General features: G+C 41.3%; 1 protein-coding gene across 1 annotated transcript in view; it reads left to right on the top strand.

Moving 5' to 3' along the window:
• The window catches only part of LOC309553570 (venom factor-like), a 424,228-nt gene extending 412,733 nt beyond the window's left edge, over positions 1–11,495 (top strand). The window contains exons 39-41 of the mRNA XM_082254842.1: positions 2,862–2,945; positions 7,694–7,832; positions 11,229–11,495. Coding sequence (XP_082110968.1) covers positions 2,862–2,945; positions 7,694–7,832; positions 11,229–11,370 — 365 coding nt within the window. The 3' untranslated portion in view covers positions 11,371–11,495. The remainder of the gene's footprint in view (positions 1–2,861; positions 2,946–7,693; positions 7,833–11,228) is intronic.
• Positions 11,496–12,631: the final 1,136 nt, after the last annotated feature.

Raw genomic sequence — 12,631 nt, 5'->3', positions numbered from 1 at the left:
ACGACTTATTATACGCCCATAACAAGCTGGAAAATTGTAAGTTTAATGATTTTATGTATGAATAAAGAAGTTTTTAAATACTACACCATGATGGTCCTTTATGCTTAATACGCCCTGAGATCGCGCTAGGAGATTAGGAGACCTGAGGATAAAAAGCACCCTGATACGAATCTGGAGAGGGCCCCGGGGACCACGAGCAGGACTCTGCAGACAGTCAACCCAGGCCAACCACTATCCAATCGGGGGAGAAATATACACATTCAGACGATTGATACACTTCATTAAGGTGAGAGTCTAGAACACCTAGAGGTGACACCTGGTGGAGGAACAAGTCACTGCACTTTACTTTGCACAGAAGCACTTTGTGACAAGTTGAAGAGACACAGTTGGATTTTATTTGTTAGTGGTGGAAAGAAAAAAACGGACAATCACTGGAATTTGCACTTTATTTATGAATTTTATAGAGATTTATTGAAATATTTTGAAGTTTTTAAGCACTCAGCACTTTATAGTTTGGAATACTGGGATCAACACTTTATTTATTTATTGAATTAATTATATGTCGTTTTAATTGAAGTTTCATTATTATGTACAAATCACGAGGATAAGGAATTGAAAATTTTAGCACACTCACCATTTAATTTATTTAATTATTTAATTATTTAAATGAGCTCCACTTCTGAAGCGTGCCACACACCCCCACATTTTAATTTCTACTAACTGGATTCTGGTACCAGTATAGTGGTGCAGCAGTAAGAAGGGACCCAAAATACCTCCGATAGCGCAGGGACCACCTACCCACATACAAAAAAGAGCAACAATTTTAAAAAAAATAACAATATTTTTCACATTTTTTTTATGTGAAATTCTAAAAAAAAATGTAAAAATCTAAATTTTTTAACATTTTAGGCCAATTTGCTTTCTGCTACATATTTTTGGTAAAAAAAATCGCAATAAGCGTATTTTGATATTTTTCGCAAAATTTATTGCGTTTACTAACTTCGGGAAAGATTTATGTAATTTTTATTGTTTTTTTTTTTAACTAGTAATGGTGGGGATCTGCGATTTTCTTTTTTTTTGCTGGACTGCGACATTGTGGCGGACAGATCAGACCCCTGACTGACATTTTTGACACTTTTGGGGGTACCATTGACATTACTACAGTAATCAGTTCTATAAATATGCACTGTTACTGTAAAAATGACACTGGCAGGGAAGGGGTTAACATTATTGGTGATCAGTGGGTTAAATGTGTCCCTAGGGGCGTGATTCTAACTGTCAAGGGGCGTGGCTTGTTAGATCATAACAGAGACATACGATCCTACATAGCAGGATCGCATAGCCTCTGTCATGATCTAAGGGGGAATAACAGATGGCTGTGTTTACGTCTACCGTCTGCCTTTCTCCCTCTCCTGTGGGAGATCGCGAGTGGCCGGCGGACATGGGTCACTTGCGCGGGGATGTCAGTGAACGAGCGGGGGCAAGAGTGCGCCTCCGGCCGTGCGCGCACGCCCCCTACAGGCTCCTGGGCGAGCAATGTTGTACTAAGTCGGTTTGCTCCGGAGCGTTTGACTGCCACAGTAAATATACTGTAGGTGGTCGGCAAGTGGTTAAAGACTTTCAGACATTTATTTAAAGTAGTATCAAAATACTCACAAATGCAGGAGATAAAATCTGCATGTAATCAAAATTCATAAAAAAGTTTCCAACTAAAACAATGGCCAACTCCAGTGTCTGGCAACGTCACGTGACCTGGCTCCACCAAACGCATTTTGTCATGAAAAGACGTCATCAGGTTTCATGACAAAACGCGTTGGGTGGAGCCTGGTTACTTCTTGATAGTATGAGGGGGGAAGGGGAATACGAAGGATAAGAAGGGGGATAAAAGGGATAATTAATCTATTTTTCTCATTGTGTATTTCTTGAGTTATGACTTGGTATTTACGATGCCTTTTATTACATTGGGACTGTGCCATTTCACACATGTATTGTTGATGTTACCTGTATCTATGTGTTTATGCTATATATGCTATTCCTTCATGACATACATTAAAACCTGTATCTTTATACAATTGCATTCTTTATTGTGACCACTGACTCCGCACACCTCATTTAAAGTCCCGTTTTTGTCCCCCCCTTTCCCGTTTTACCTTATTAATACCTATATAGGGCATCGGCTTTTCTATAAACTATTTTACATTGATGCTATGTCATATTTATTTTTTATATATAATTTATACCACATTATATAGATTCTACCAACATGCCGATCCCCTGAATTATCCCTTTTATCCCCCTTCTTATCCTTCATATTCCCCTTCCCCCCTCATACAATGAACAGGGATGGAGGCGGCTAGCCTTGGGCAGGCACCGCCTCATTTAAAGTCCCAACTGTCTTTGTCTTTTTGTCTGTTTTGTCTTTGTTTGTCCTGTGTCTTGTTATATATTTTTTGAATACTTCTTGATAGTGTTGGATGCTGCTTCTGGTGGAGTGTTCCTGGATTTTAGGATAGGATTTTAAGGCAACAGTAGGTTATCCTGAATAATCAGTTCTGGGTTGATTTGTAATTAAGCGCTATTGATCACTTTTTGTGGGTGATCCAATTCGGAGGTTAAGAAGCTTGGAGTGCACTAGTGGAGGTGCTTTTTTTTCTAACCTGGAGATCTGCTATGTTTTAAACATGAAAGACTCTATAAAGAATTTTATATGAGAAAGCAATGCATTTATATTAGAATTTTGTATATAATTTTATTTTTCACCAACAAATTTATGCTAGCTGCTTTTATTCATTTATATAAATTTTCACCGATCGCAGGTGATTTATTTAGATATATAACTAATATTCTCATTCTCTTGATAGTGTACAAAGCAACTCTTTTGGACACAGAGTATGCCAAGGACTTTGACCGATACCAAATGCATATTACAAATGTCTTTAAGAACGGTAATGTAGCAAATGATATTTTCTTGTGCAACCATTGTGTGTTTCTCTTACAGACAGGCAGAAATGCTTACTAGGGATGATCGAACAGTTCGGGTCGACCATCTGTTCGACCCGAACATTGGGTGTTCGAAATTCGGCCGAATTCTGAACTTTTTGTGGTAAAAGTTCGGAATTCGGTCCCCAGAACCGTCCAAAATGCAATGGGACAAGAAGTGGGCTTTAAAACCCCCTGATTGGCTCAAAAACGTCAGTAAAAGCCAATGAGGGGGCAGGAGTCTGCTAGGAAAGTGATTGGAGTGACTACAGGGACCAGAGGCCAATCAGGAATGAATAAACCCCCCAGTATATAACATAGCCCCGCCTAACCTCTAGTAATGTAATACAGAGGCTTTGGAAGAGAATGGAAGCATTTGTTTTTCTCTTGCTGTGTTAAACAACGTTTGCTGCATAGCCGATTGCTTGTAAAGCTCCACATCAGCAGAAGAGCAGTCAGCTTACAGAAAGATTGTCAGTGTAGTTAGAAATACAGCAATTGTGCTGTTTGAGTTAGAAAAAAAAAAAAAAAAAAAATTAAAGGGACAGTGTCAGTTAGAAATTATCTTCTGCTGTATGGAGATGTTCTTTTAGTGTGATGAAAGGGATATGCAGTGTAGTTAGGGTACTATATACCACTATAGTTAGATTCAATAATCTAGTTTTTGTAGGGATAGCTTTAAGTGTCAGGGTTCCGTCTAGTGAGCACGTTGCACTGCTGATATATCTACAGCAGGTATACATGCTTGCTAGTCAGCTATTGTGCAAAATACATTTCAGCGATACACACATCTGCTGTATTTAGCGACAACTTTGGGTCGCACAGCGTTTTGCAGGTGAATTTCACATCGCACAGTTGATAAAGCCTCAGTGACAACTATACATAAATTAAAATTCATCAAAAAAAACCAGATTATTTTTCTTAGAATTTCAGTAGTGCAGGGATAGTGTTACCCTCCTTTCATAAAGTGCAAATAAATAAAGTGCATAAATTGCATAAATAATCCAAAACATCCAACTAAGCAAGAACAGAGTCCTTCAAAAGTCTTTGTTTATGTAGTGCCAGAGCAATACACAGTGCCTTTAATGCAGGGTCATTGGTGTCAGTTATAGGAACCACCGTACAATGTCACCACCACCAGCTCTGGCACTACATAAACAAAGACTTTTGAAGGACTCTGTTCTTGCTTAGTTGGATGTTTTGGATTATTTATGCTAAATCCAAAGAAATTTTTTTTTTTTTTTCAATAATTTTTTCAATAATTGTCTCTCTATCAAAAGCGACAATTTTTAAGAACTTTTTTTTGCCTGATTCATAGTCCCTGGGACATGACCCAGAACCCTAGGCACTTTTTAGGGGCACTTATTAGGTTTTAGGGCTTCAAAATGGTGTTTTTTGATTCCCAAAGTTCGGGTCCCATTGGTTTCAATGGGGTCCGGTAATCTGAACCGAACTTTCGGGAAATTCGGGTGTTCTGGTCGAACCAAACTTTTCAAAAGTTCGATCGTCCCTAATTGCTTACCACTCTCTGAATAACAATCCATGGTGGGTCGCCTAATGAGGGCGATATAGCAGCAGTTGGCAGGCATTCAGGAGGCAATCCTGCCGCCTCATGAGCATCTGCTGTTTTCTTTATTTTCAATCCCAGGGTGAAATTTGTAATAAATAAAAAAAAATCACACTACAGCTGCATTTAACTCAATGACAGTGCCACATGTCAAATTCTACAGCCCTAATAATGTCTGTGAGAGAAAAAGTGAAAAAATTTAACAATTGATTTCCAACCCACACTAAGAGGTCTATTTATAAAGAAAAATGCTGGACAAATGTCACAAACATTCACCCAACCCTCACAAATTCTGACTTATATTTTGATTAATATGTTAATTTCTTATGATCATTACCACCAACCAATGGCCAAAGTGTAGTAAATGTAAAGATGGACAGTACGATTACAATAAAGTTCGATACAAAAGGAATAGGATGGCCCTGCTCGTGGACATTGCAATCTAAAGGGAGGGGGAGGTGGTACAAAATAGCTTCAAGGGACGATCTGATGAAGGTGACTCAAGTACAGTTCTTAGCTGAAGGAGGGTAGGCTTCCTTAAACAAATTAGTTTTCAAGGATCACCTAAAGGCGGACAGGGTAGGAGCTGACCCGACATAGTGGGTTAGGGAGTTCCAGAGGATGGGAAGGTTCTGGAGAAGTCCTGGGGGCAAGTGTGGAATGAGGTAACAAGGGAGATAGAGAGCAATAAGTCTTGGGAGGAGCAGAGAAGACGATTTGGATGATATCTGCAGATGAGGTTGGTGATGTAGCTGGGGGAGATGTTGTGGATGGCTTTGTACATTGTGGTTAGTATTTAAAAATGTATGTGTTGGGCTAGTGGGCTAATGGAAGTTTAATAAAGTATCTAACTAAACTTTTTTTTTATTTCAATTTGGATAGAGTAAAGGAGGGTTGTAACCCCTGTAAGTTTTTTTTTTTTTGCCACTTGTGTCCCATTGGGGAGATTTCCCGTCACTTCCTATCCCATAGCTAAAACAGGAAGTGATATGAAATCCCTCCAAAGTGAGGAAATCCTTGGGTGTCATCAGTGTTTCCAGTAGTAGTAGTAGTGGAAGAGTCCCAAACCATTTTTATTCTGATGTCAACCCAAAATTTAGGATGTTCTTTTACTTTCACATTTTAATGATAATGGTAAATAGGACAAATTGAGAGAGTGAATCTCCCCAATGGGGATACAAACAGTTTTGCCTTTAGCCCCGGTTCACACTTGTACGTGTGCGGGGTTCGCATGTAATGTCGGAGCGCACTGCTCCGACATTACATGCGATCGGCTGTGCGGTGCGAGTTTAGCCATACAGTTTGTATGGCTAAATTCGCACCGCAGCCGCAGCAAACACGCACAGGGACCCTTTTTGGCAGCCGCATCAGGATCGGATCGCACAGCGGTTCACACTTGTGCGATCCGATCCTGTGCGAACTGCACGATCGCACTGCGATATGCGATCAAACTGGGGGTGTCGTTAACATTACATTGACACCCCCAGCGTATCGCATATGGCAGTGTGAACTGCCGGGGGTGCGTGTGCGATGCGGGAACAGGCTGCGGATTCGCAGCCTTCCCGCATCGCATAAATGTGAACCGAGGCTCAGTTATACTTTAAGCTAAATACTGTCAGAATGTATAAGGACTGGGCAAATACTTGTGATATTCATCCATCAATTTCTTCCAAAGTAGATTTGATGGAGGAAATTCCATTGTATCCACACTGGATAGGATGTAGTCACTGTTCAAATGAATATTTTCCACCTAGCTTATTCGATTTTGAAATAAACGTTTGTCAAACTAGGTGGTGCCTACAGAGCCACCAACAGTGGAACTTCACTCTCTCAATCAACCCTGATTATTATTAATCGTTATGCTGTTTGCATTAGTGAATAGATATGAAAGTATGTCATATTTACTTGTGTTAAACTTTTTTTTTTACATTTCCTCAGTTACTTCCTGGTTTTCATACCTAGGCAAACAATTTGATACATCCCAGGAGTCTTCAGGAGGGGGGGAGGGGTTTTCTCAGCTAAGCACCCCCTCCAGCCTGCATGCCTAAGCTAAGGGCAGATTGATTCCAGGAAGTAAATGCTACATGAATCATCTGTCCATACTCAAGATGGCCAAAACCAGAAATTCTAGGGGGGGGGGGGGGGGTTGATATGCTGAATTGTATTTTGTCTATTGGGCGTTTAAGTTGTAGAGATAGAGTTCAGCGTTTAGGAGTGTCCATATATACCAGAGACAATGAAATACCCCCATTAATGCAAATTTACTTGTAGACAGATCCTCTCCTCTGCAGACTGCTGCACAGAGGGGATTGAGTATGAGAGGAACTTTGTTCCCCTGAAGCCTCCAGAGGTGTCACCAGGAAAGCAGTGGTCCGATTGGATGCTGCACCATGGGATGACCTCGGCAGCCATATTTAGTGAGGGCAATGCTAATAAATAGCGCTGTCCCGCTGCAGTTGGCACACAGTAAAGAGGGTAGATTAGGGACAGGATTCATACTGGTCAGGGACAGAGCATCTAGGCTAGGGAAAGGTTCCTGATGAGGAAAAGAGAATGGATACCTCCGTTGGCTCCTCAAAATCTGGACTTTAGAGCTGGGATAAGGAATTTTGCCACCAGGCTGCATTGTGCCTTCTACACCGGTACTTTGCCTAATAGCCACCCCTCTCAAACAAGATGCCACTTAAGTAACATAAGCCCTATGACTGTTTCAGAGCTGCAACTATTCCACTGTGCCGCCACATTACTGAGAGTTGCTGCACCTGTCAGGGAAACGCTAAAAATTGCTTTGGGACTGTTAAGCAAATACTTTGCCACTGAGAAAATGGTACTTTCCTCTCGCTCAACTGCAGGACTTCTAGTGGTCAAGCCGGTGCTCTTTCTGAAGTGTCTCCACAAGGAATATAATTAAATTCAGCTGGCTACTTGGTAACCTCCATCGAAACATGAATATTTATTTACTATATACAAACATAATAGGCTAACGCATTTTGGCTATGACAGCCTTCCTCATAGCACCATGTGGCCCCGTCTACATATTTTAGTTTTAGCATCCAAAAGTAAAATGAAAGATGGCTACAAAAGAGTGTGCTACCGCTTGTTTTTTGATTGGTAACATTTAACCTTTGTCTTCCCTGACATTTATAGGAACGGATGAAAATGTTCAGGGCCAGAAACGAACCTTCATCGCTCATGTTAAATGTCGGAAGGCCTTGGAGTTTAAGAAAGGGCTGGATTACATCATTTTTGGCAGTTTCAATGATGTGTGGGAAACAGCAGCAAATAAGTACGTGTTGTAAAAGCATTAGGAGTTTAACTACTGGTCTCATAGATTGAAAACCATTTTGCCTAAATCAGGGAATTTTAAAGTGGTTGTAAAGGCTAAAGGTGTTTTTTTTTTTTTTTTTTTTAACCTAATTTATTCTCTGCATTAAGATAAAAAAACCTTCTCTGTGCAGGTTCCCCCTTAAACTCACCGATCTCGATTAACAAACTTTGTGATACAGTAACCACATTGCTTAGAGACTACAATGAGGGAAAAAAGTATTTGATCCCCTGCTGATTTTGTACGTTTGCCCACTGACAAAGAAATGATCAGTCTATAATTTTAATGGTAGGTTTATTTTAACAGGGAGAGACAGAATAGCAACAAAAATATCGAGAAAAATGCATTTAAAAAAAGCTATAAATTGATTTGCATTTTAATGAGTGGAATACATATTTGATCCCCTATCAATCAGCAAGATTTCTGGCTCCCAGGTGTCTTCTATACAGGTAACAAGCTGAGATTAGGAGCACTCCCTTTAAAAGATTGCTTCTAATCTCAGCTTGTTACCTGTATAAAAGACCCCTGTCCACAGAAGCAATCAATCAGATTCCAATCTCTCCACCATGGCCAAGACCAAAGATCTGTCCAAGGATGTCACAAGGATGTCAAGGACAAAATTGTAGACCAACACAAGGCTGTAATGGGCTACAAGACCATTGCCAAGCAGCTTGGTGAGAGGGTGACAACAGTTGGTGCAATTATTCGCAAAAGGCAGAAACACAAAATAACTGTCAGTCTCCCTCGGTCTGGGGCTCCATGCAAGATCTCACCTCGTGGAGTTTCAAGAATCATGAGAACAGTGAGAAATTAGCCCAGAACTACACAAAAGAATCTTGTCAATGATCTCAAGGCAGTTGGAACCATATTCACCAAGAAAAAAAATTGGTAACACACTATGCAATGAGCAAGGTCCCCCCGCTCAAGAAAGCACATGTGCAGGCCTGTCTGAAGTTTGCTAATGAACATCTGAATGATTCAGAGGAGAATTGGGTGAAAGTGTTGTGGTCAGATGAGATCAAATTTGAGCATCAACCTAACTCGCCGTGTTTGGAGATGAAAGAATGCTGCCTATGACCCCAAGAATACCATCCCCACAATCAAACATGGAAGTGGAAACATTATGCTTTGGAGGTGTTTTTCTGCTAAGGGGACAGGACAACTTCACCACACAGGGATGATGGACAGGGCCATGTACTGTCAAATCTTGGAAATGGGTTGTGGATGGGTATTCCAGCATGACAATGACTCAAAACACATGGCCAAGGCAACAAAGGAGTGGCTCAAGAAGAAGCACATTAAGGTCCTGGAGTGGCCTAGCCAGTCTCTAGACCCTAACCCATAGAAAATATGTGGAGAGAGCTAAAGGTTCGAGTTACCAAACATCCGCCTCAAAACCTTATTGACTTGGAGAGAATCCTTCCTGAGATTTGTGCAACCCTGGTGGCCAACTGCAAGAAACGTCTGACCTCAGTACTTGGTGGTTGTTATTCTGTGTCTCACTGTTAAAAAGTATTTGAATTTTAATGGTAGGTTTTTTTTTTTCCTCCACTGTATATTTCAGATTGTGGTGATATACAATTTCAAACATAGATAAATAAAGCGGTCTATATCACTTGCCATTGATTTTTTTATGTGAACCAACAAGGCTATGTTAGACCCATCACAAACACGTCCACAACCCAGTTTAGCTCCCAACCCTTACTTTAACAATTTTTTAGCCATCTAATGAAGGGCGCTCACTCCATTGTTATGACGCATTCAATTTCTGTTGGCAACAGCTTTATTTAGCACAGTTAAAAGCTGAAATAGCTGAATATTTGAAAAAAAAAAAAAAAAGTAGAGTTGCAGCGATACTGGTATTGGTAATGGTGCCGATACTAAGCATTTGCACGAGTATCAGTACTCGTGCAAATGCTCATATACTCAAAACCGATACCTTCTGGCTCGGTTCTATCAGCTGTCAGCAGGATTTTCCCGCTAACAGCTAAAATGTAAAGAAAAGGATGCCGGCTATCATCGGTTGTTATGGAGCAGGACAACCAGCTGTCTGCGGGATTCTCCTCCCCGCCTCCTCCTCCCTTCCTGCCAGCTTTCAATTCTGCCCCATCTCCTCCCCCACTGCTAATACCACACCAGCCTCCAGCCTTCCTGTCCTGGCGCAGCTCCGCAAACTCAGTGAGGTGTGGAGGAGGGGGAGGTAGAGTGGGTGGGGGCTCCAAAATTCCGTGTACCAATGAACTAATCCGCTGTGCAGAGCTATTAAAAAAAAAAACTTCTCAGAGTTCATTTTGTTCAGTGAGTGCCGGGGGACAGAAAGCAGACAATTTATTTATTTATTTTTTGGATTTAGGGGATTAATCCGCAGCAGTGCTCCGCACAATTATATTGAGGCCCAGCCTCTTCTATATCAGTATACTGGGGCCAGTCGGGAGCCCCTGCCTAAACCCAAAAGGGCTTAAAAAGTCTGTCCCCCGGCAACCACTGAATATAGGGGACCTAGAGATATTAAAAAAAAAAGAAGAAGCTGCACAGTGGGGGAGTAGCTCATTGGTGCACAGAATTTTGAAGTCCCCTCCCGCTCTACTTCCGCCCCCCCCCCCCACTGAGTTCCCCCTAGCCCCAGTTGCCCATGAGGAAGGGACAGGACCAGATGTATCAGCTGTGCTCAGCTGGTCACAGGCTACCAGCTCCAGGGGTTCCACCTGCATGAGAAGCTGCATCCCAAACACCCCAGCCCTCAACCCCTATCCCACCCCACCCTCAACTACCCTGCCCTCACTTACCCCCTACTCCCCCCCACCCTGCCCTCACCCCAGCCTTACCCAACTTTTTAACCCCCCCCCCCCCAAAAAAAAAACACCCCTCTACATACTCTTCCTAAGCGGTAAGTATCGGTAATTGGTATCGGCAAGTAAAAGTATCGGTACTCAAATTGGGTTACAAAAATGATAGTGGTGCAGTCCTAAAAGAAAGACTACAGTTCAACCTGCTGGCTAAATAAAATACTGCATTATATTTAAACAGAATTAAAGTCTGGAAGCGGTTTCCAAAAAAGGCAGGCAAAGTAAAGGATTAGTAATAATTTAGATATCCCTTCAGCTGTTCTTACCCATTAACCCTCTCCTCCCCATTACTGATTTGCTATGCCTCTGGTTCTGCACTGTGTAATTTACAGTACATTGTCATACATTGTGGTAACCTTAACACATAGGTGTTAATAGGCTCTAAAGGTTTTCATGAACAATCAGTAAGTCTCTTTAATTTTGATACACTATCTGTAGATATCTTATGACCTGGTTGGCTGAAAGCCTTCACTGATGACCTTTGTTGTTAATTTCTCATCTATTCTTCTAGGTATACCTACATCATTGGGAGCAGATCCTGGGTTGAGTGGTGGCCAAACAAAAGGGAGTGTCAGGATGAGGAGTATGAGGAGCTGTGTGAGGATTTCTACAGCCTTTCTGATGATCTGTCCATGTTTGGCTGTGGAAAATGAAGGCTCCCTATATACTTCAATGATTAATACCAGCAAGTCAAACAATATATTTACTGTTTACTGTTTATTTTTCACATTTCAGTTTTACTTTTTCTACAAAATAAAGAACATTTTATGCCTTCAAATGTCTCCACCAGTTTGGTTCTTTGTTAGTAGAGATGGGCCGAATTACCCCCTGTTCGGTTTGCGGCAGAACCTTTGAACATAGCAAATGTTTGGAACTGAATAACGAACCCGATTGAAGTCCTAACTGGAAAAAAGTGCCCATTTTGAAGACTTATTTGCAAGTAATTATGCATACAATGGTTATGGGAGTCTATGTACTGCCCTGGGGGACATGAATGAATGAAAAAAAATAGTAAAAAACATCATTTTGAAATGAGCAGGAATTTGCTGATGCTTAAAGTGAAACCATAAAAATGAGAAATAACAATAAAAATGTGAAACGTTCCCCAACCATACCTGCTCCTTCTTAAAGTCCCTAGGTTTGGAGCCGCTGGGTACTCTTCCTGAGTACCTTCTGTGTGGCGTCAGATCCGGATCACGTGTCCTTTCAGCCTCTCCTCCACGCAGTCATTGGCCATAAGGGGCACCTGGCAAGCTGTCAAACATTCGTGACGTAATTGTGACATCCGATCCGGTCTGGTAAGTGTAGTCGCTGCAGTCTTCCCCCGTTTGTCACGTGAGCGTGACGTGAATGCTGACGCGTTTCACTGGCCAATCATGCCAGTTTCTTTCGAGCTCTCAAGTGGGAACGTTCCCTGGTTGGGAACCTTGAACCAATAGGGGTTACTGATATCAGTATCTACCTTCCATCTACCTGCATTACTGGACTGTTATATTATTTATGCCAGGCCGTCTGGAATAGTTTTTACAGTCTCATCACTTTACTGTCAAGATGTATGGAGGAACCTGGCATTTATGCATGGATGGCGTTTAAATCTGGGATACCTGAGAATTGACTGTCTTTACCCAACCCCATTCTGAAGCCATTCTTTCTCTGTGAATAGACTACTATACAGTGGGTACGGAAAGTATTCAGACCCCCTTACATTTTTCACTCTTTGTTATATTGCAGCCATTTGCTAAAATCATTTAAGTTCATTCTTCTTCCTCATGAATGTACACATAGCACCCCATACTGACAGAAAAACACAGAATTGTTGACATTGTTGCAGATTTATTAAAAAAGAAAAACTGAAATATCACATGGTCCTAAGTATTCAGACCCTTTGCTGTGACACTCATATATTTAACTCAG

This window comes from Pelophylax lessonae (assembly GCF_965119305.1).
Source record: "Pelophylax lessonae genome assembly, chromosome: 4".
NCBI classification, from domain to species: domain Eukaryota; kingdom Metazoa; phylum Chordata; class Amphibia; order Anura; family Ranidae; genus Pelophylax; species Pelophylax lessonae.
The sequence above is the reverse complement of the archived record's forward strand: the minus strand, read 5'-3'. Positions and strand labels throughout refer to the sequence as shown.